The sequence below is a fragment of the Loxodonta africana genome, chromosome 19 (assembly GCF_030014295.1).
Source record: "Loxodonta africana isolate mLoxAfr1 chromosome 19, mLoxAfr1.hap2, whole genome shotgun sequence".
NCBI classification, from domain to species: domain Eukaryota; kingdom Metazoa; phylum Chordata; class Mammalia; order Proboscidea; family Elephantidae; genus Loxodonta; species Loxodonta africana.
This window is the reverse complement of record NC_087360.1, coordinates 1,034,989-1,058,795: the sequence shown is the minus strand read 5'-3', so window position 1 is coordinate 1,058,795 and position 23,807 is coordinate 1,034,989. Positions and strand designations below refer to the sequence as shown.

The 23,807-nt window shown below is 48.7% G+C and overlaps 1 protein-coding gene across 5 annotated transcripts in view; it reads left to right on the top strand.

Annotated features, from left to right (window-relative positions):
* SFSWAP (splicing factor SWAP) overlaps nucleotides 1–23,807 on the top strand; it is an 80,112-nt gene that overhangs the window by 13,242 nt on the left and 43,063 nt on the right. For all 5 annotated transcript variants that reach the window (XM_064272030.1, XM_064272029.1, XM_064272026.1 and 2 more), the window contains exons 6-7: nucleotides 94–206; nucleotides 1,585–1,720. In XM_064272030.1, coding sequence (XP_064128100.1) covers nucleotides 94–206; nucleotides 1,585–1,720 — 249 coding nt within the window. The remainder of the gene's footprint in view (nucleotides 1–93; nucleotides 207–1,584; nucleotides 1,721–23,807) is intronic.

Here is a 23,807-nt window from a genome sequence, read left to right as displayed (position 1 = left end):
CAGTATGTGTATTAATTATTTAATGAGAAACTAATTTGTTCTGTAAACCTCCATCTAAAGCACAGTTTTAAAAAAGTGTAATTTTAATTTCAGAATCAGGGGTCACCTCTGACAACGAAGACGACGATGATGAAGAAGACGGTAATTACCTGCATCCGTCTCTCTTTGCGTCCAAAAAGTGCAATCGCCTTGAAGAGCTTATGAAGGTTTTTATCTCAATATTGAACTTTTTTCATGCCCTGACAAAGTGTCTGTGAATTTAATTTTGGAAGATACTGAACACGCTGTTTCTTGCTTATTATGGCTGTATCTTGTTTTATCATCATTGAGGTGTGTTGTGAAGATTGTTTCTGGCTTGGTGGCAGAGGATTTCCTTTGCCTATTTCTCGCATATACCACAGTATAAATTTTATAAGCAAATTATTTTTATTTTCTTATAGTTTTATCATTTGAGATATTTATCATAAGTAGGCTGTTGGTTAAGATTTGGAATTGTTTTGTCATGTATATTTCACTATAACAGGATTGGGTTTTATAGGTATTCAGAATATATGCTTCTTGAAGTACTCTGCCGCTTTTATAGGTGATTTTAAAGTAAGGATCTCTACATCTGATCTTCCCCTTATGACGCTTACTATGAAGGAGTCACTCAGCGTTGTCTGTGGTTAAGGCATGCCTGCGTTCTGCCATTTGTGATATGAAAAGGAGTCCATTCAGCCTACACATGTCGTGTCCCGAAGTCATACAGTGGGCCTACCCCTTGAGGGAACGACTCCTGATAGATCTGATGCTAAAAGTTGCTGGTGATTACAAATGACAGATTTCCTTCAGGAGGGACAAAATTTCGAGCTTTCAGTGACTTCAGAGGTTTTATTGGTAGCTGTCTTAGTCGTCTCTGCTTCCTTCCCTTACTGCCTGTTACGGAGATGATAGCTCTCCATTGCCTGAATTCCTCTGGAACTCACAACAAGCTGGAGGACTTAACCACAGTCAGTCAGGGACCTCCATGGGTGTCCATATTTGTGTGTATATTTTCGAAAGCATATGGTACACCAAAAAACTCATTGCCATTGAGTCAATTCTGGCTCATAACGATCCTACAGGGCAGAGAAGAATTGCCTGTAGCGTTCCCAAGGCCGTGAATCTTTATGGAAGCAGACGGCCACATCTCTTTGTGGAGTGGTGGGTTTGAACTGCTGACCTTTTGGTTAGCAGCCGAGTGCTTCGCTGCTGTGCCACCAGGGCTCCTAAGCATGTGGTTTAAACTGTTGCCATCTAGTCAGTTCCGACTCACAGTTGACCATGTAGGACAGAGTAGAACTGCCCTGAGGGTTCCCGAGGAGCGGCGGGTGGATTCACACTGCCAGCCTTTTGGTTAGCAGCCATAGCTCTTAACCACTGTGCCACCAGGGCTCCAGGCATGTGGTAAGACCTTAGTATTCTGAAAGCGTTTTAGAGATAAAGCTAGAAGGAGAATTATACATTCTGTATTGTAAAGTTGAGTTGGGCCTTTTTGCAACAGAAGAGTTCTGTGTAGTTCAAAATACAGACAATGATAACACCATGTCCTTTCTCTGTCTCTAGCCTTTGAAGGTAGTGGACCCTGATCACCCTCTTGCAGCGCTGGTTCGTAAAGCCCAGGCTGACAGTGCCACGCCCACCTCCCAGGCGGCCGAGGGCACAGCTGCACAGCCCGCCCAGGTGGAATACACTGCCGACTGTGAGTACTCGACCCGCGTGGCTGTGTTATGCTGAGTTACACTCAGCCTGCATGTAACAGATCCACGACAGTGGCTCAGCCCAGCAAGGGGTCTCTCTCCCTCAGGTAGACAGTCCAGGTCTAGTGCACGGTGCCACAGGAGCCTGGGAAAGGGCAGACGAGGGGCAGAGGCAGAAGCAGGTGCCAGCTGACTCAGCCCCTCTTTAAGGATCGTCCCAGAAGCCACACCACTGACTTCCTTTAAATCTCACCAGCCTCCCCTTCTGTTAGGAGGAAAAGGGGGAGAATAGATACTGAGCAGGCACCCAGCATTGTCTGCCACGCTGCTTTCTGAAGAGAGAGACAGCACGATACAGCAGACACGCATTGCACAGATATGCTTCTCAGTCGCTCTCGCAGACTGCTATTTTTATCTTTTTAATTACTTAAAGATTATTAGTTGAAGGTGAATCTTGAAGTTCTATTCAAGAAATTATTTTAAAGTGTTTGACCTTGGTCTCAATATCAGCTCCTTTTCGTTATTTTATTTGGTGATTAAATATTTAATGAGTGAAGGACCTTTTGCAAAAGCCACTGGTGTTTCTCTGTTCCGTTGACTTTTCACGGAAGTTCGATATAATGAATCCATCTGGGACGCTCATCTCTGTCATTTAGTTATCGGACGTTCAGCCAGAGCTTAATTCTGTTTTAAGATGGAAGCTGCTCTTCGCTTGGGGCCAACCTTTTACTAAAAATGATAGTTGTGCTCTTGGCATTCCCTTTTGGCACTGGTATGCAGTAGACTACTGTATAATTTTGACATGCTAAATTAGCACTTTTAGGCTTTAAAAATCAATCACTTGAGTGAACTTTCTTCCATGTTCTCAAAACCCTTAAACTTAAGAACCTGGGTGATTTCTTTAAGTGATGAAGTGAAATCAAGTGTCTTTAATTGTTCGAGTCAGAGAGCAGATCTTGTGTCACACAGCTGTGTTTTCCCTGGTGTTTAGATTCTGCAGTCAGTGCAGAACAACCGTGTCACAGCTAGGCAGGGTTGTTCCGGAACATTCTGTGAAGCACTCACAAAGCGTGGTACACGTGGCGTGCGTTTCTGTATGTACAGCCCTTATGTGTGGCACACCGTGAAAAACTTTAATCACACTTAACAATGAGATGCTCACGCTGGGGCGTTGTGTGAGGACGGGGCTCCGTAGAGACCAGGACATCCCGCTCCCCCCTTAGATTTGGCCAGGATGGAACTCACTGAGGGGAAGGTCTACTCCTTCTGTCTTGTTTCCTTTTTCAGAGCCTGCACTGAATTTGCATGAGTTAAATGTGGTTTTCGGGTACCTCTGCTGAATTCCTAAAGCCGGTAAACTTTGTTGCACAGAAAAGGAATAGAAATGGGGGAGACAGTACCTTGATTGTTAGCTTTGCTTGTCACTGGTGCACTTATGCATGGAACACACCTACAGTCAGTGGTTGGGTGTATGAGCTCCCATAGGGAGCCGAGGTGGGAGACAGGGCTCCTAAGGAGAGGGTGGGAGTAGGCTGTGGAGCAGGTGGAGCCTCCCTGTGCTGAGTGGCATCACAGCAAGTCACACAGGGTTTGCAGAGGTGTGTAAGGTCAGAGGGTAGGCAGGCTCCAGAGAGGCCACGGCGCAGCTCCCACAAGCCCTGCGTGTCCCTGCTGCCACCATTGCTTCTACTTGTCTTCTGCCCCAGAGGCCCGAGGTGAGTCATGGCCTGTGGCCAGGAGTCCTGGTCAGGCTTCGTTCACAGCCTCCAGAGGCCAGGGCCACTGGGAAGGGCGGGCTGGTGGCTCAGAAAGCTACGCAATGGTCTTATCGGTCTGTCACTACAGCAAAGACTGTCTTTGGGCACCAGTTCACAGCCTTCTTTCTCAATAAAATCATTGTTTGGAGTCCATCTTTGCCCTTTTTACAGTGAGAGGGGTGGTTCCTTGTCAGTGCAAGCACTGGGGTGTCTGACTGAGGCTCCCAGGTTTTAGATGCACACTCCTACAGTGGAGGCCCGCCTCCACGCCCAGCTCAGGCCCAGCGGAGGTCAGGCAGGGAGAGTGACAGGACCCTGCGGCAGGTTAGACCAGATCGTGGCAATGCCAGACAGCAGGGTTCAGGGCTCCAGATTCTCCCAGAGAAGCAGGAATCCACGCTGTCTGTGTCAGATACCTCAATTTACAAACGTCGGCCATGGATTCATATTTTAAAAATATGAAAAGCACATTGACAGCCCAGGTGCTGCTTGCCGGCTGTTGTGTATGCCTCTGCTGCAGAGGAGAGGGCCATGGGGTGGGTGGCGTCCCAGCAGGCACATGGGACAGGGTGCTGTCGCAGCCCTCCATGGAGATAGGGCCGCCATGTGAGCGCTGCCCAGAGGGAGGCGGCGCAACATCGTGTCCTCAGGTTCTACAGTAAACAGATTGCTGAGTGAAGTGAGAGCAGTTTGACTGAAGTCGCAAGGATCAGAGCCAGCTCCAGCCTGGGGAGCCATGAGCACCAACACCTCAGAACTGCAGAGGGTGAGGTCCAGACGGGGGGACATCACACCCTTCCTCCACACCTGCACACCCAGGGTCAAAGCTCCGTGTTCTTGCTTGTGCACCCTTTATGGCCATCTTTGCTCCTGTCTCACCTCCTTGTCCCTGCTCTCCCCTCACCCAGCAGTGTACTCCCAGACCCCCAGGGCTCTCGCCCCCCCCAGGTGCCAGCTCTCGCCACCCTGGATGCCGGCCTGTGCAGTTGTTCCTTGGCCCACTCTGACCTGACCACCCCCCAGTCAGAGGCACTCTGCCCAGCACTCAGCATGTTGATTTCCTGTGCTCGACGCCACCTGGCACGGCTCAAATGTGTCACCCACTGCTGTGGAAGGGCCCTGCACTGCTCTGCTCTGCTCTGCTCACCTTGAGCTCAGTACTGGACCCCAGTGCCTGTGGAGAGGGTTTTGTGTTTAAGGTGGGAGAGGCTCACCTGTTTGTGTTGTTAGAAAAGAAGCAGGAGAAAGGGAGAATTAGATGCAGGACAGAGGGGGAATACTTGCCTCTTAAGAAGGAGGGCTGGATCCCAAGCCGCTGGTGTGAATGAGATGGCGTTTATAGGAGGTGGGATTCCAGACCTGACTGGGCCTCTGAAATGGCCCATGCCGTGACCCAGGGTGAGCTGGTGCCACGTGTGCACTCTGTGTGGCCTCAGCCAGTGGCCTCGCTGGTCTGCCCACGAGGGCCCTCAGCATATGCCTGGCACGTGAGAGCTCTCTGAGTGGACATCAGCCTGGGCTCACCATCACGGCTCCAGGCCAGGATCCAGTCAGGTCCCAGTAAGAGGGGCCTGATGAGCTCAATGCACTGACTGTACTCAGGGAAGAGCCGTGGCCAGCACTCGGGTCTAAATCACATAAGGCCCAGCAAGTCAAGGTCAGCTCCAAGCTCCACTGTAGGGGAGGCAGCTCTGCCCAACCACTGCGTGCCTCAGATGACCGAGTGTGTCTGGATCCTGGAGCCCAGTCTGAGCCCTTGGGGAAAACAGCTGCCGCAGGAGCGCAGCCTGGCTCTCAGCTTCCCTGGGGCTCTGCCAGTCCTCCTCCTTTTCTCTTCCTGGGCTCCTCCTTGACGTGCCTGACCAAGCCCATGCCCGCATCACCATCTTCATCTGCTAATTCTCGGTTATTTTGTTTGGCCTGTCTTTGTGATTCTCTGAGCGCTCTTGAACTTCCACATCTAGAAGCCCCTGGTGAGCTTTGTTTCTGTGGCGTTACTGTGAAGTAGCCAGGGAAGCTGGAGTCCTGGTTGGGGCTGTTGGCTGTGGGCTGGTGCAGACAGTGGTCCAGACTGCAACTACTGCGTGGACACTCAGGCTCCAGCTCACGTCTGAAGTCGGTCATTGACAAAGGTGTTCACAAGTGCAAGTCTTTGTGCTAGAATTCAAGATAAAGTCTATTTAAATTCACTGTATGGTGTTAGGTCACACCATTATTCATATGGCAAGATCTTAACTGTGTTGAAAAAAACCGATAAATGCAGAGAACCGTACAGAAAGCGTTGATAGGCTGAGTTGCCTGTGATAGAATCGTGGTCGATTTTTTTCTCTATGCATACTTTAATTTTCAGATTTTTATGTGAGCATGTGTTGCTGTTTTTAAGGAACAAAGTAACAAAGTCGATAATCTGAAAATCTGAAGTACTGTGACAGCAAGGGCTTGGTTGGTTCATGACTTGATTCCCGTTGGTGTTGAGACCAGGTCCGTACATACCCTCATTGGGTCTCCTCTTGCGTTGTTAAAGTATATCGCTAAATTGAGTAGCAAAAAGACTATAACTTACTGCGGGGGCCTCATCAGTCTTTGTGAACATGGTATATGAAGTAGATGGGTCATTTCAAAGTTACTTCCTCAGCCAATCCAAAGACAAGCTAAGGCACTACCTTTCCACCTGGTATTCTCCTTGAGGCAACCCACAGGAGAGCTTGAGTGAGCCGTGCTCTGCCAGCTGCATGCTGCCCAAGGGCCTCCCCAGGTGCTCAGCGTCTGTCTTCTCTGCCTCTGACTCACAAATGTGCTTACAGCAGTCTTCCTCCCTGGGGGTTTTGGTACGCAATCTATTATTCCTTTCTTTTTAGTGTGTTATTTCCAGTACTCTGGTGTGCTTAACCTTCCTGCTTCTTAAACAACTGGTGTTATACAAAGAATGAATAGCATTCACGGCCATTTAAGCAATTCTCAGCAGAGGGTTAATAACAGTTTATGTTGCGGACTTTGCACTTGGGAAAATATTCTGGTAAGTTTTTAGAAAGAAAGCTTTCTTGAAAATTACTAAAATTACTAGTTAACTACTTAAATCAAGGTGATATGTTTAGTTAAAAAATCTGCAACCACCTTTAAAAAGGAGCAGCAAATATAAAAATGCATATACGGTCAGTAGCCTGTTACCGCCTGCTTTTACTTCGATAACTCTTTCCATGTGACAAGTTTTAGAGCTAGGGGACTGTGGGTGTACTCTGGCAGTTTATACAAACCCTAAACTTGGGAACAGATGACTGGATGTGAGTGTCTAGGAGCTGTGTGGCTGGCGTCTGTCACCATGGGCACAAGCATACAGAATTGCTTTCTCCTTCATGCAGGCTCTAGGACGGGCTCTCAGCTCCCCCGGAGCCAGCCGACTCCAGTGCCATGCCAGGTGGTTCCAGAACTTTGGTTTAGTGGTTGTTGGTTTTACTGTGATTTAGGAGAAAATGTAAAGCTAGTGCATCAAGCCATGCTGTTAAGGTTTGTATTAAACCACCAAACCAAACCCATTGCCGTCGAGTTGATTCTGTCTCATGGTGACCCTATAAGACAGAGCAGAACCGCCCCATAGGGTTTCCAAGGAGTGGCTGGTTTATTCAAACCACCATCCTTTTGGTTAGCAGCTGAGCTCTTAACACTGCTGACATTTTTTTTAGTGTGTCCAGCTAAGAAAACTGATTCATTAATAGTACAGGTGTAGGTGACAGCGTGGCCGGTCGTGGGTTGGTATCTCTTGAGTGGTATAGTTTACAGTATACCACAGTACCTAATTACTTTATCGTAAAGAACAGAGAAACCATACACAAGGGAAAAAACATCATTTAAACCTCAAAAAAGAGGACATGCCCTACATGGAAGCAGAGCTCTTTAACACTGAAGTGCACGCAGCTGCCCATACAGGAGCCCAGGAACGCCGTAAGTGCCTGGAAAGGAAAGACACGCAGCTCCAGCAGGGGATTTGAACAGCAGTTTCTTAAAAACAGGCTGGGTGGCTGCTGTTGAGAAGCCGGGGAGGTCTTGCTGGGACTCAGAATGGGACTCCCATTATCACATGGGCCTCACCCTCGAGATCACCCAGCTGTGTCCATCTGTGGTGTCTGCAGAAAGCGGAGCACGGTACCCACCATGCTTCTTGTAAGTCCTCACCTGGGAAGTTGGGGCACCCACAGGTCTCTCAGGGCCCATTAAAGGTGATAGCTTAGGATTTTGAGGACAGGTGTTGCGGGTGGTACTTTGTCGTTTGTAAAATAACTTCCTGATAGTAAAGGGCAGTGTGCATAATGAGAATGGTGCCCTAAGCTGTGCAGTGTTGAAGCATTTAACTCTCTGTGTAAACAGATCTGAGACAGGCCCTCGGGGTTTGTCTCTAGAGCTAAGGCTGAGAGTCAGGAAAAGGTCCAGATTTTCTAGGATCTTCTCAGTTTATGGACAGGCTCACAGTCAGGTGCCTGCATGCCTGCAAAGAGGAGGAGGCAGATTGAGATGGCCCCTCTGAGAGAGCGGCTTACAGGGCGGAGCTGGAGCCTGGGAGGAAATGGGCACTTCACAGTAGCTGTGCCAGGGCTGTGGCTTAGAGCAGGCACAGGGCAAAGCTCCCTTGGAGTCACAGTTGTGACAAAGCAGTAGGGAGAGTGAAGGGAGGGTCCCGAGCTCGCAGAGACTGTGCCACGACCTGTCTCCCCATCCCAGTGAGGCAGCTGTGGATGTGCACTCTCGGGCAGATCCTCCAGAGGAGAGGGTCCAACCTCCCAGATGAGAAAAAAGACCCCAAGTCAGCGCTGGGGAAGCTCCCTCATCTTCACCTGGGGAACTGGGGCAGGAATTTGGGGCAGTGGCTTGAGATGTTCCAGGGCTCTGTGTGGATTTCCCACCATTCTTTGGGAGGATCCAGGGCTCTGTGTGGATTTCCCACCATCCTTCGGGAGGGTCCAGGGCTCTGTGTGGATTTCCCACCATCCTTTGGGAGGATCCAGGGCTCTGTGTGGATTTCCCACCATCCTTCGGGAGGGTCCAGGGCTCTGTGTGGATTTCCCACCATCCTTTGGGAGGGTCCAGGGCTCTGTGTGGATTTCCAGCCGTCCTTTGGGAGGGTCCAGGGCTCTGTGTGGATTTCCCACCATCCTTTGGGAGGATCCAGGGCTCTGTGTGGATTTCCCACCATCCTTTGGGAGGATCCAGGGCTCTGTGTGGATTTCCCACCATCCTTTGGGAGGATCCAGGGCTGTGTGTGGATTTCCCACCATCCTTTGGGATGGTCCGGGGCTCTGTGTGGATTTCCTACTATCCTTTGGGAGGGTCTAGGGCTGTGTGTGGATTTCCCACCATCCTTTGGGATGGTCCGGGGCTCTGTGTGGATTTCCTACTATCCTTTGGGAGGGTCTAGGGCTGTGTGTGGATTTCCCACCATCCTTTGGGATGGTCCGGGGCTCTGTGTGGATTTCCTACTATCCTTTGGGATGGTCCGGGGCTCTGTGTGGATTTCCCACCATCCTTTGGGAGGGTCTGGGACTCTGTGTGGATTTCCCACGGCCTGCGAAACCAGCAGTTGTGCTGACAGGTGAGCGTGTCCGCTTCTGACCCAGCTCAGACAGGTGGCAGTAGAGACAGTGTGTGTCACTTCTGTCTGCCGCTGCTAAGGAAATTGAGTTCTAGAAAGGAGCTGGGCGCGGCCTCCTGTGCAGGGCAGCACCCAACGTCGCACTAGTACGTTTGCCTCATGACTCTAACAGTAAAGGTGCAAACTCTCGGCTTTCATGAAGGAAAGGATGCATATGTTTGTGGCTAACCAAGACCTAACCCATTCATTACTGAATGAGTACCTAGAAAATTGAGGAATAAAGGTCCAGAAGCACCTGCGTTTTGTCCGAGGGAGCAGTCGCACAGGTGTGTGGGAGACAGTAGCCATACAGCGGTAAACACAGGTACCTACATGTACGTCACAGTGAACGTGAGTGGGAAATGAGGAGAATCCTTAAAGATTTCACACAGTGAAAACCTGAGGAGTGTTTGTGGGATGGTGTGTTTTTATCTTGACAAGATGATTCTGTGGTTATCTGAAAAAGTGATGAGCAAGAACGTGAAAAATTTAAAACAGAGGCACAGAGGGAGTCGTGCCCTGTAGCAGTACAATGTGCTATTACAGTAGAAGTGCTCTGCAGGCCAGGACAGCTGGTGCTTTAAGCAGCAGCAGCACAGTTAACATCGGGTCAGAAGCATCTTGTTTTGACTAGAAATACCCACACGCACCATTCACCAGTCTTGCCCGCGAGGAGGCCACCTGCCTGTGCCACATACAGACATCCCCAGGCACAGAGCGGGGCGTCCAGGTGAGGCTCCCCTGGAGGGGCTGTGACACAACCACGATGGCAGAAGTCTTCATCTTTATCATCTGACTCCAAGGCTTTTGCAATCATTTATCCCTTCTCTAGTTATACACTTTTTTTTTTTAAACAATTTGCCTTTTGTTTGGTCTTTCCAAAGGATTCAGTGTTCACAGAAACAGTGATTCACTTTCTGTCTCAATTTCATTTGCATAAATGTTAAATAAGTATGTAATTGCCATAAGTTTAACTGGAAAAGTGCTGGTGGCAGCAGCCGGGCGCAGGTCTGGAGAGAGCCTTCTCCTTGGTGTCCAGGGTGTGTCAGCATTGGCATCCAGCCGGTGAAATGAGGCCCAGAGCAAGCCAGCAAGTCGGCCCAGAGAGTTTCTTCACTCTACTTACCACAGCAGTGCTAGCACAAAAATTAACAGAGCCCTGAGGGGGAAAGAACGAGTAGATAAGGCCCTGCAAAGAGACATACAGACTGCAAGGAGGGAATGCCTTAGTAAAGCAGCACCTTTGGGAAAGAGCCACTTGGAAACTAGTCACGTCAGCCTCACCCTGGGCTCTTCGTAAAGTGAGGGTGCTTTTACCTCAATGAAAATCATCTCGTAAACCCAGCTGGTGAAAAACAACGGAACTATTGAGAAACCAGGGAAAAAAAGCATGTCTTTAACATATAAAGAGCTTTTACAGTCAAATAGGAAAAACAAACTTAATGGCCCTGTGGAGAAATGAACTGCAGTATGAATAATTTACAGGGGTCACAATGGCCATAGATTTTTAAAAGGTTTACCCACACAAGCCACTAAAGGGCATTACATCTGTTGGCTTTGGACACTAACCTCTATAAAAAATGCAGCTTCATTTTTCACTTAAAGCTGACTGCAACCAGTGTATAAAGAACACGGAGGCTTCATAGTAGAAGGGAGTTTGCCCTGTGGGCAGACGGGGGACCTTTGGAATTTAAGTCTTAAATCGAGATTTCTAGGCTGTTAAAAAGCCTATTTCATGTGTTTAAGATTTTGGTATCTTAAATTACAGAGATTAAATGAAAGAAATGCAGATTTGGCCTGCAGTGACATGCTGGTCTTCGGCTGTCTCGTAAGCAAAGGAGGAAGCAGTACAGGCACCCCTCGCGTGGCGGATGCCTGACAGGGCATGTCAGGGTTACTCTTGTGCGTTTTTGGGGTAAGTTTGCACCCCTCGTGTGCCGGACACCTGGCAGGGCATGTCCGGGTTCGATCCGGGGTGTCTCTTTCCATCCACAGATGTGTGTGTAGGGAGATGCTGCGATAGTACTCTTTCTAAGTCAGAGTCTGAGTCGCTGCGGCAGGCTGAGCATAAATACCTACGTACACGTGACAGTGGGCTGCCCACACTGTGAGGCGAGAGCGTGACACGCGTGACCTGGGGCTTCATACTGATGGAGGAAAGAAGCGGAGGGCACAAGGGACAGCCGTCGGTATCAGACACTGCAGCAAAGGGACACGTGTACCCAACAGAACAGGCAGGAAGAGAGTATAGGGGACAGCTGTCGGTGTCAGACATGGCAGTGGAGGGACACGTGTGCCCAACAGGACAGGCAGGAAGAGAGTAAAGGGGACAGCCGTCGGTGTCAGACACTGCAGCAAAGGGACACGTGTGCCCAACAGGACAGGCAGGAAGAGAGTAAAGGGGACAGCCGTCGGTGTCAGACACTGCAGCGAAGGGACACGTGTGCCCAACAGAACAGGCAGGAAGAGAGTATAGGGGACAGCCGTCAGTGTCAGACACTGCAGCGAAGGGACACGTGTGCCCAACAGGATGGCAGGAAGAGAGTAAAGGGGACAGCCGTCGGTGTCAGACACTGCAGCGAAGGGACACGTGTGCCCAGCAGGACAGGCAGGAAGAGAGTAAAGGGGACAGCCGTCGGTGTCAGACACTGTAGCGAAGGGACATGTGTGCCCAGCAGGGCGGCAGGCCACCAGGAGCAGTGGTTAGCCAGGGCAGGGCAGGGCCTGGGGGAGGAAGCCCAGGGAGGACTTGAGCTCTTTACAATAAGACCGTATTTTACCTTCTTTTCAAAAAGGCACAGATTTATATGCTGCTTAATTTGGAGCTAAGCTGCATCCAGAGCTGAGTGTTTACAAACTCGTGGCTTTACGTTGGAGACTGTCTTCTCAGCTCTTGGTATATTCCGTTCAGGCTGAAGCCGTCTCCAGAACGTCTCTTTCCTTCATAACCTCGTGGGGGTGGCTCTGCTGTGACTCTCTGGAAGTGGTGCAGCCACTGTGCTTTTCATCTTTTCTCATAATTACTTGGCATTTAATAACCTGTAGAATATATACTCAGTCATTCTTTGTTATTTACTTTCTACAGATAGAGTTTCGGCAGCCTGGGAAGAAAAGCACCTATTTTTATGTGTAAGGAATATTTTTCTAGAAGCTCTTTAAGTATACATATGCAACACTGACAGTTTGTTTCATTTATTAGTCTGACAGTGAACCATTTTTCATGGCCTTTATTTTTTGTTATTACTTAGTTGTTCTCTGATATCTAGCTATGAATCCTTACAGAAGAATACAATAAATGTAATTATGCGGGAGTTATAATGCTGAAATACTGCCCACTGTCCCAGCACACCATTGTTTTAAAATGATAGGCCGCCTCAGGTTTTACACAGTGTTCATTCTGTAAATAGCTTAAGTGAAATTAAATCGTATCACATGGCTAGGCTGGATGTTTCCCTGCCACGATCCCAGTTTTTTAAACATGGTTTTGCTGTTGCCATTTATGGTATTTTCTTCTTTTCTGCAAACCATATTGAGCTTGAAGTGCTTTACTTTCCAGTCCCTCTTTTTAACGTGATCTGAGATTCTACCAGCCAGAAATGACTGCTACTAACCTTAGGTGAGCACCACTGACACGGCGGGAAGGACTGAGGTCATTGTCACGAGGGAAAGAGAAGACAGCACGTAGAGGTGCTCTGCATGCATCCACACAGAGTAAAAAGCTGGGTGCATGGGTAGAAAAACATTAAGTTGGAACTAAATTCTGGATTTTACTTGAATTTAACAGAAGAACCTATAATGTAAAATCAAAATAAAAGTAATTGCTGGACTTGAGATAAAAGTTTCTTCTATATCTCAAGAATTCAGTTCTGAAAGAACCCTGTAAGATCCAGAAAAGAGATTAGAACGTTAAGAGGTTGAAATTGCAGAGTTTGTTTGTTTTTAAGTTTTATGTTTGCTTTTTAGCAAGTATTAACTGTGCAGCTAGAGGAAATCACCTCTTAGAAAACACCTCTTCACGCCGTTTCCTCAGCTCCTGATTTTGTTGGCAACATCCATCTGATGCTCAGAGAGCTTATCAATAGTGTTTATGTTCTGTGCTGTGACTGCAGCTCCCTAGTGGCTTCGTCTGAATTGTACAGTGAGGTGGCTTGGTGCCCTCTGCATCACCTCTCTGGTTGAGTTCTTCGCTTGATCATCTCTGGGTCATTTGGATTTCATAAACGAGTGAGTTCTTCCAGGAAGAGCTCCATTTCGTTAACTTCATCCCAGCTAGTCTGAGTATAACATCCTCGGTGACACTTTCTTCCTCTCACAGCTTTCTCACCATTTGCTCTGCTAGAATCTAGCATGGTTGCTTTCTACCACAGAAAAACCTGGGGCGGCTGGTTTGCCGTTGACTAGTTGGGTTAGCTGGTTGGTTGGTTTTCATTAGTTGCTCCTGTGTGCCAGATTTTACTCTGAGATCTTTGATTTTTGGAAGCCCCTGTCCCTTCCCTTTTAGCCTAGATGGCAACTGGACAGGTGCTGTATACCTGTCACACTTGCCTCGAGCTCGGGAGACTGCTGCATTGTTTTCAGGAACCGAGCATTGCTGTGAGAAGGTGCGAGGCCAGCGTGGACTTCGCACCCACCCCTTGGCAGGTTTGCCTTTCTGACTGGACAGCTAAAGAGCCCCCTCTGCCCTTAAGCTTTGGTGATTTAATCAGCGTGCATGGCCCAGTTTTCCTGGAATATTTTGAACACCCTCCTGGCCTCGGGTCTGTTCTTCGTTTCAGCCAAGCTCTCTTCTGTGTCTCTGAGCGCCTTTTATGTTCCCTTTGTCGGCTTCTCTACTGAGAAGACACGTATTTCCTGATTTGGGATCATTTCTTTCTTCTGAGTCTGCAGTTTTCTCTGTGTTGTTTTACTCTTTGCTCTTCGTCAGCGCTTCTCAGGGTCATGTCCCTCTTGTCCTCAGTGTCACTGACTTCATTTTTTAGCCATGTCTTCCCACGAGCCCTAGCGGCACAGTGATTAAGAGCTCGGCTGCGAACCAAAAAGTCAGCAGCTCGAATCCACCAGCCACTCCTTGGAAACACTATGGGGGCAGTTCTCCTGTGCCCTATAGGGTCACTATGACTCGAAATCGACTTGATGGCAACGGGTTTGGTTTTGGTTTTTGGTCCTACTCCTTGCTGCTTAAAATGTATTGGTTCTACAGTGGTGGTGTTTTGGTCCTTTGTTTTCTCAACTACCGCAGGCGTCAGCAAGATCTTTATGTAAAGGGCTGGATGGGGGAGGATTTTCGATTTTATAGGCCATACAGTCTCTGACAGCAACCCGGCCTGCTACCGCAGGACAGGCAAGTGCGCGTGGCTGGGCAAGATAAAAGTTAAATGACGGACTCCGAAATTTGAATTTCATAACAAATTTTGCATGTCATGGTTTTTACGCCCCCCCCCAGCTGAGCTCACGAGATGTGCAAACACAGGTGGGGAGCCACTTACCCTGCTCTGCAGCATGTCTTTTGGTCTCTTGGTTGTTTTATTACCTTTTCCTTGCGCTTTATTGAATTCCTGTCTTATCACATTGGTCTGTGGGTCAAAACACTCAAAATGAATCTGAGTTTACTTCTGCACGGGTAATACTTTCTGCCAGACTAGGTTCTCTGCCGTCACCGTAGACTCCCATCCCCTCCCACCCTGGCCAGGCGACACTGGTAGCTGGTGGGGCTTCTGCTCACCAGGGTTCCTCCTCAGCTCTTCCTGGGCTATCCCTACATCCTCTGGGTGCTCCTCACCACGTTTGGACATCTTAGGCTTTGGCTGCTTGCTTTCTTTACCGAGAACTCTCTAAAACCTATTTTTATGTAACAAGTCTCAAAAACTCGTTACAGAATTAAAGATTCAAGAGTTTTTATTTGAGGGCCACTGATGAAGATTTTAAATAGTGTTTAGAGACGGGCTTTTCTAGAATAGTTTTATTTGCAAAAAAAAAGAGAGAGAAAGAGGTCACTTTTAAACACTGGGCTAAAATTCCAAAGGAGCACACTCATATATCTAAAATGAATTTGCATTGGCAGCTTTCCAGTTTTACAAATGTAATATTCTCACGTCTCTGCAGAGATCATTCCGATCATCCTATTCCCATTTGGTGATACGGAAACAAGTCTTTCATTTGGGGATTTTTTAAGACGTCAGGTGGTCTCGAGGTTACTACAGAGTGCAGCTCTGTGTGGTTATGGTGAACTGCACGTGAAGCTCTTCTCAAGTATGTTCGACCTCCAAAATATTTTCGGTTCGAAAATATTTAGACACAGTGAGTCATAATCCAAATAATAAGCACTTTTAAGTATTTTGGTAGATGGAGGAGGGCAGTAATTTTTTTTACTTAAAAAGTATGGATTGAGCATTTTAGGGAGGTTTTGGTTTGTTTGGTTTATTTGATATGATTTGTTTTCCGTTGTGGTACAAGAGTTAGTACTATATAAACCTAACAAATAAATGCCCACCAGAGCCAGAGGGTCTTAGGATTTCTGGAAAATTTTCCAAGTTCCAGGAGGTGAGGCCAAAAATCTTGAGAATGGAGATAGTTGGGTGGATAAGAGAAACCAAAAAGAGAGAGAGAAAGCGCTTCAGCTTTGTTTCCTCTTACTGGACTTGTGAAAGCCTTGAAGGTTTTCGTGCCCCCTGGGTTCACTAATCACTTTCCTCGCCCTTGAAAATGTGAGATTCAGTAATTATGGCAGTTGTCATTGGATTGCGGTTTGGGCGCCTAATTAAACTGATATTATCATGACCTCTCTGGGGTAAAGGTCTTCAGTGGGAAGAAAGCATAACATGAACACTTGTCAGAATAGAACTGTCCAGTTGAGTAGGCTGCTAGAGCCTGGAGAGCGTGTGAAATTAAAACTACTGCAAGGATCTGAGGCTTCACGTAACAGCGGCTGACTTCAGAAAGGCTTATTTTCAGCAAAAGAGATGCTTATTGTAGAATTTTATATTTGCTGTTGTTAGATGCCGTCTAGTCAGTTCTGAGTCATATCGGCCCTGTGTACAACAGAACAAAACACTGCCCAGTCCTGCACCATCCTCACAATCATGGCTATGCTTGAGCCCATTGTTGCTGCCACTCCGTCAGTCCATCTTGTTGAGGACCTTCCTCTTTTTCGCTGACCCTCTACCAAGTACGATGTCCTTCTCCAGGGACTGATCCCTCCTGATAACATGTCCAAAGCATGTGAGACATAGTCTCGCCATTCTCACTTCTAAGGAGCGTTCTGGTTTTACTTCTTCCAGGACAGACTTGTTCATTCTTTTGGTAGTCGCTGGTTATTCAGTATTCTTCGCCAACACCACAGTTTAAAGACATCAATTCTTCTTTGGTCTTCCTTATTCACTGTCCAGCTTTCACATGCATGTAAAGCGATCGAAAACATCATGGCTTGGATCAGGTGTACCTTAGTCCTCAAGGTGACATCTTTGCTTTTAACACTTTAAAGAGATCTCTTGCAGCCGATTTGCCCAGTGCAATGTTACTTTTGATTTCCTGACTGCTGCTTCCATGGGTGTTGATTGTGGATCCAAGTAAAATGAAATCCTTGACAACTTCAATCTTTTCTCCATTTATCATAATGTTGCTCATTGGTCCAGTTGTGAGGATCTTTGTTTTCTTTATGTTGAGGTGGAATCCATACTGAAGACTGTGCTCTTTGATCTTCATCAGTAAGTGCTTCAAATTCTCTTTATGTCAGCAAACAAGGCTGTGTCATCTGCATAACGCAGGTTGTTAATGAGTCTTCCTCCAATCCTGATGCCCCGTTCTTCTTCATATAGTCCAGCTTCTCAGATTATTTGCTCAGCATACTAGTGAAATAGTGAAATACCATGAAAATAATTCTTTCTGACATTGGTCTACCAGCCAAATAAATACATGGGATATGACCCCTCTGGAGCGCTGATCACCTGCTCACTTTAGGTGGCGTTCCTGACACTTAGCAGGCCATCAGCACTTTACTTTGCACTAAATCCTGGTTACTCACTGTGGCTTCCTCCGTGAGTCTGAGCTTGAATGTTGAATATACAAAAGCAAACCTAAATTGTCCTTTAGGAAATAATGCTACACATCGCGTGTTCTGTGCATAATACTGCAGAGTCATGTGTTTATTGGTTGGCCGTTGAACTAAACTGGAGAACGATCCCAGCGGGAGCAGACTGGACAGGAAGACAGGAAAATCAAAATCACAGCGGGGTTAGGGACCTGTGGCTACCCCACGCCCTTCCTGCCCTTTCTTAAGTGTGGTTGCCACCCACCCTGATGGTAAAAGCGTTCCCTAAACTTTTAAGAAAATGTTGACATTTAAAAAAAAAAAGGAAGAAACTTGACTCCAGTTTGTAGAGAAAAGAGGTGTTTTGCTTGAGGGTAAAAAAAACCTTTGGAATGTGGCACTCTGTCCCAGGAGTGAACAGACTCCAGCCTGCAGGCTCTATCTGGCCACCTGTTTTTGTACAACCCACAAGCTAAAAATGGGTTTTAAAGATGAACTTTTGCAATCAATTTGATGATGAGAACACTAACTTTGAACCCTAATTAAGTGATACGTTATCCCGCCCCCCCCCCCAAAAAAAACTCACTGGTCTATTTAAAAAAAAAAGTGCCCACTTGGTTTTATTATATTTTTAATTTCATCAGCAAAAAATCCGTGTAAATTTTTTTCTCATATATTACTTACAGAATACCCTGTTTTAGCTCTTGGCCCACAAAGACTTAAAATATTTGCCATCTGGCTTTTTATAGGGAAGTTTTGCCAAGCCCTGCTGTCCCAAAACTATTAAGTAAGAGAACGTACCTGAATGTAACTACACTCATTTATTTACTCCCTGTTTTCCTGATAGTCTTACAAACTTTAAAGTTAAAGCAGACATCTGTTTCATTAAACATTTGGCTCTCACAGTACATCATTATTTGCTTGCTTAGAACAGACAAACATGTTTATTGTTCTAAGACCTGATACTCTTAAATGCATTGTTATTGTGTCTCTAGCCTCAAGCTCTAGACGTAGTGTCCAGTGCCTCCCAGTGTCTCCCCTGGATGTGGAAGGGACCACCTTAAGGGTCTTCATTTCTCCCATGTCCTGCTTTTCCCTACTCCCCCATTTTAACTAACATGTCCCTTTTTGGGGGGGTTCAGCCCAAAGCACCACTGACCATCACCCGAGTTGTCTCTTCCCTCTTAGCCATGTGTAATTTCTGTGTGTCCGTCAGGGCCATTTTCAGGATCTGTCCCGACTCTGACGTGTGTCTCCAACCCACAGCTGCCTCCTGGCCCAGCCGTGACTCACATCCCATGTAAATTCTAGGGTCCCCTCTAGCTGACTTGACCCTCCACTGTTACTTGGAACTCAGCTCCCTCCCTCTGCTCTGTCACAGTTCTTCCTGTTCGCAGGACATGGGAAGGGGGTCCTGCCTCAGATCTGATGGGGCCCTCCCCGTTCCTCCAGACCTTGCACAGCTGCCTCCCTCTCAGCCCAGGCTGGGCCTTCTGTGGCTCTGCCATCAGAAAGAGTCCTTTGCTGTAAGTGGTCACTTTGGTGAAGGGTAAGACAGTACACAGGACTGGGGAAGCCAGCACAACCTGTCCAAGGCAGGGTCACGGAAGCTCCATAGACACATCCAGACTCCCTGAGGGACCGAGTTATGGGGCCAAGGGCTGTGGGGACCATGGTCTCGGGGCATGTAGCTCAATTGGCATAACACAGTTTATAAAGAAAATGTTCTACATTCTACTTTGGTGAGTAGCGTCTGGGGTCTTAAAAGCCTGTAAGCAGCCATCTAAGACACTCCACTGGTCTCACCCTGTCTGGAACAAGGGAGAATGAAGACAACCAAAGGTACAAGAGAAAGATTAGTCCAAAGGAGTAATGGACCACAACTACCATGGCCTCCACCAGACGGAGTCCAGCACAATGAGTTGGTGCCCCAGCTACCACCACGGACTGCTCTGACAGGGATCACAATAGAGGGTCCCAGGCAGAGCTAGAGGAAAATGTAAAACAAAATTTTAACTCACGCATTAAAAAAAAAACACCAGACTTACTGGTCTGACAGAGACTGACTGGAGAAACCCTGAGAGTATAACCCCCAGACACCCTTATAGCTCAGTAATGAAGTCACTCCTGCCGTTCACCCTTCAGCCAAAGATTAGACAGGCCCATAAAACAAAACAAAACAAAGTGGGCACACCTTTGCTCTGCCCCATTGTCTTCTGCTGTGACAGCCCCTCAGGCCCCAAGAAGCCTCCGCTCACAGGCCAGGGTTTATTTTGGCTTCCTCTGTAACTCTGACGCATTTAAACCTTTGTTTTATAATCAAAAGGATGAGTCAGCGATTTTGAAGGAGTGGTGGGTGTGGGGCCTGGAGCCTGGGGTGTCAGGGAAGGAGGGGCAGCACGGCCTCCTCCTGAGATGGGGCTGGGGAGGAGGGTGCAGGGAGGCCTCAGCTTCGGCCTGGACATGCGAGGTTTGCTGTCTTGTGAGATGTCCCAGTGGAAATGCTGAGACAGGAGCCCGGGGGTCCCGGGGGTCGTCAGGGCACTTAGAGAAGACCCAGGGATGGTGTAGATAGAGACACTGGGCTGATGGGTGTAAAGAGCGAGCCTGGCCCCTGGGCAGTGGGGTGGGGGCGGAACTGAGAGAGACAGACCTGCGCCAAGGCTCCCAAGCGCTGGGCGGCTGGAGGGCCAGGAGGTAGAAGGCTGTGTCTCTGGTGCTGCTTCCCAGACATGCTCAGCCAGTAACACATGAGTGCCTAGAAAGCAGTGCCATTTTTTAAACATTTTTTTATTCATAAAGTAGGTCTGTTTTAAGAACATACCTATTTATTCTCTCCATAGGACTCAGTAAAACTATTTTCATTTTTAACATAAATATACATTTCTCTTTCCTGAGTTGTCTCTTCAACAAAAGAGCTTGGTACCACTCATCTAAGCATCCCTGAGAACCTTTCAATGTGAGACTTCTGTGAGTTAAATGTACATGCGATTAAGATCACGTGGGAAATTGACTCTGAGCTTTGCAAAAAGCCAGTTGAATAGAAAGGTGTTTGGACGATAACCAGGCAGCTTTATCTGACCGTGGGCTCGGTAGCTCCGTACGTTCTGAAGCACATGCAGTCCTGGGGAAGAAGGGTTCACGAGCGAGCCTGGTGCTTCGCAGCACAAGGTTTTGCTGTGTGACTGACTGCGTTTCCCTTTAGGAAGCAGGGCCCAGTAAAGCATCTCTTGGACATTGGGAGTCGGCTTTTGTGATTTACAGATGGGAGTCAGTCCCTTCACGTCAGCATTTCACTGACTTTAAAACCGATCCCTCCAGAAATTCAACATAAAAACCTGGGAACAACAACAGACGTGGTAATGGGTCGTGTCCTGAAGCCTGATGTCACACAGACCGGCAGGAACCTCGGGAACTCCCTGCGCCCCATCCGTGTCTAGGGATGGGGCAGTTATCTTAATGTCCATCGTGTCCTGAAGCCTGATGTCACACAGACCGGCAGCAACCTCGGGAACTCCTGACGCCCCATCCGTGTTTAGGGATGGGACAGTTATCTTCAAGTAATGCCCATCATGTCCTGAAGCCTGATGCTAACACAGGCCGGGAGGAACCTTGAACTCCCCGCGCCCCATCCGTGTCTAGGGATGGGACAGTTATCTTCAAGCAATGTCTGTCATGTCCTGAAGCCTGATGCTAACACAGGCCGGGAGGAACCTTGAACTCCCCGCGCCCCATTCGTGTCTAGGGATGGGACAGTTATCTTAATGTCCATCGTGTCCTGAAGCCTGATGCTAACACAGGCCGGGAGGAACCTTGAACTCCCCGCGCCCCATCCGTGTCTAGGGATGGGACAGATATCTTAATGTCCATCGTGTCCTGAAGCCTGATGCTAACACAGGCCAGGAGGAACCTTGAACTCCCCGCGCCCCATCCGTGTCTAGGGATGGGATGGTTACCTTGGAGACAGGATGGTTGGTCAGTGCCCCTCATCTGCTTGTGGACTTTGTTCCTTCCTTGTCATGCCAGTGGTTCTCAAATGTCGTGTGTGTCAGAATCACTGTATGGGGGGTGTGTACAGAAGAAACGTATCTTGTAGTTGATGGCCAGGTTGACAGCTTTTCAATCCAGGTAAAGGATTTCTCAAGCTGCCTCTAGAACTCGAGTGAGAGGACCCTGACACTGTGCGTTTGCTCAGAGGCCACTGCAAAATGAGGACGATGTTGGCGTGGTGGCTTCATATAACCAGGGCTTCCTGCAGGCTCCTGAGGCACCGCACGCTCTAGAAGGGAGGCCAGGCTTGCCTGCCCTCCAGGGTGTCTGTCAGTGCCAACCGTGGGCCAGCTGCCAGGCGAGGTGGACGCTTTGTCATCGTCTGTAAGAGCCCGTGGGGCAGTGGCCGTGCCAACAGTCAGTTGCAGGGGATCGCCGCAGTGGTATGTCCCAGCTTCACTGTGCGCACAGAGCAGGGGCCTCCTGAGTCAGCCTGAGCACGGGGGCGTCCCCGGTTGAGAGCAGGGGAGGCAGGGCAGCAGAGGCGCCTGTGTGTGCACAGAGGGAAGTGTGGGCGCTTCCTGGGGCTCCCTAGAGAAGCTCCACAGCCCGAGGGGCTCCAGCAACCAAAACTTCTCTCACACGCAGCCTGGGGGCGCAGCCTGGGGTTGGTGCTGGGGGGAAGTGCCGCACCTGAGGGGAGCTGTGGGCCAGGGCTTTGGCTTTCTCCCGGAGACATTTTCAGGAGTGGGGCTGTGCTTTATGTTTATACCTAGAGACCATTTTTCTTTGCGTGAGCTCAGCTATGCGTTGTAAGTTTTTCATTACGTTTCAGTCGATATGTTCAGATGCCTGTCTGCGACTTGCCAGCACTGCTGTTGGTTACTGCTTGGTTGTTACCGCTCGATTCTAACCAACCATGGTGCTGGTTCTGGGAAGTCCTGACCTGCCCTTGACTGTGTTCTAGTCCTTTCACAGGTGTGAGGCCGCATCTTGAAAACTGCTTCTTCCCTTCGTTTCCATAAAGAATACATTGCGTTGGACTTGAGTAATATATACTGTTGGCTGAAACTTAATCCTAAACTGTTGTTTGTTTCTATAACTTCGTATGTCGTATTTGTTGTGGCTACAGTTTAAAATTAGGCTTTTGTGACCAGAGAATGGCTAATACAGGACATATGGTTTTTCCTTTCCCATTCAGATTGACATTTGGGCCCAGCAATGGTAGTGGGTCAGTGCTGGGTGGTTCCACCATGACTGCTCCTGGAGACCATGGGTGCACTGTGGGGCATCCTCTGGGAGCAGAGCACAAGTCGCAGGGCGAGGCAGGGCCTGGCCTGGTCCACTGGCGCCCACCCCCTCCTCGAGAGTGGCTGTGCTGGGGAGAATGCAGAGGAGTGTGGCGGAATGAAGGAGGAGTGGCCCGAAGGACTGCCTCCATAATTTCAGGGTAAATGTCTGTTACAGAAGCAGGTACTTATACTCGAATGCTTCATTCTGATAGGAAGAGCCGAACGGGAGCCATTGTGCCAGTTTGTCCGTCCTCTAATAAGTGTTGATGTCGTTGTCAGTTGTCACGTAGCCGGCTCCAATGCATGGTGACATTACGTACAGCAGAACAAAATGCCACCCAGTCCTGCACCATCTTCACAATCATTGGTATGAGTCCATTGCTGCAGCCACTGTGTCAGTCTGTCTCGCAGAGGATTTCCCTCGTTTTCACTGACCCTCCACTTTACCAAACATGCTATACTTTTCCAGAGATTGGTCTTCCCTGATGACATGTCCAAAGTCTTGCCATTCTCACTGTGAGGAGCATCCTGGTTGTATTTGTTGATTGAAAAACTCTGGTGTGCTCAGTGCCGGGGCTGCAGAGGCAGGAAGACAAGCCCTGGGCCCTGACTGGAGTGTGCTCAGTGCCGGGGCTGCAGAGGCAGGAAGACAGGCCCTGGGCCCTGACTGGAGCCGCAGGCCCAGCGCATGCACCGCCCTGCCCCCGGCCGCCTCCTGGCAGACAGCGCCATTTCCCCCCAGCCCTTCTGCAGAGTTCTTGTCGGGAATGTTTCTGTCCCAGAGGCAGGTGTGGGGGTGCACTGAGGCCGCAGAGTTTATTCTGAAATTTTAAGATACCGGTTGCACTGTGGGGAAACCCTGGTGGCATAGTGGCTAAGTGCTAGGGCTGCTAACCAAGAGGCCAGCACTTCGAATCCACCAGGCGCTCCTCGGAAACTCTAGCGGGCAGTCCCGCTCTGTCCTAGAGGGTCGCTATGGGTCGGAATCGACTCGACGGCAGTGGGTTTTGGGGGCTTACACTGTGGAATAGCAGTGCGTCGAGCTGAAGGATGACCCCTGAGGAGGCCCTGCAGCGTCATTAGTCAAGTCAGCCATCACCAGCATGATTTGGGCAGGTAAACACTCGGCTGCTAACTGGTGGGTTGGCAGTTCAAACCCACCAGCCGCTCGCTCTGCAGGACAAAGATGTGGCAGTCTGCTTCCATAAAGATTACAGCCTTTGAAACCATATGGGGCAGTTCTGCCCTGTCCTGTAGGGTCGCCGTGAGTCAGAATCGACTTGGTGGCAGTGGGTCTGGCTTTGGTTTGGTGCCTACAGCATCCGTCGCGTAGATACTTTCTAAGCTGAGCCAGAAAGGCCGTGACCCTGGTTGATGCTGGGAGCTTTAGGCTGCTCTGCCTCC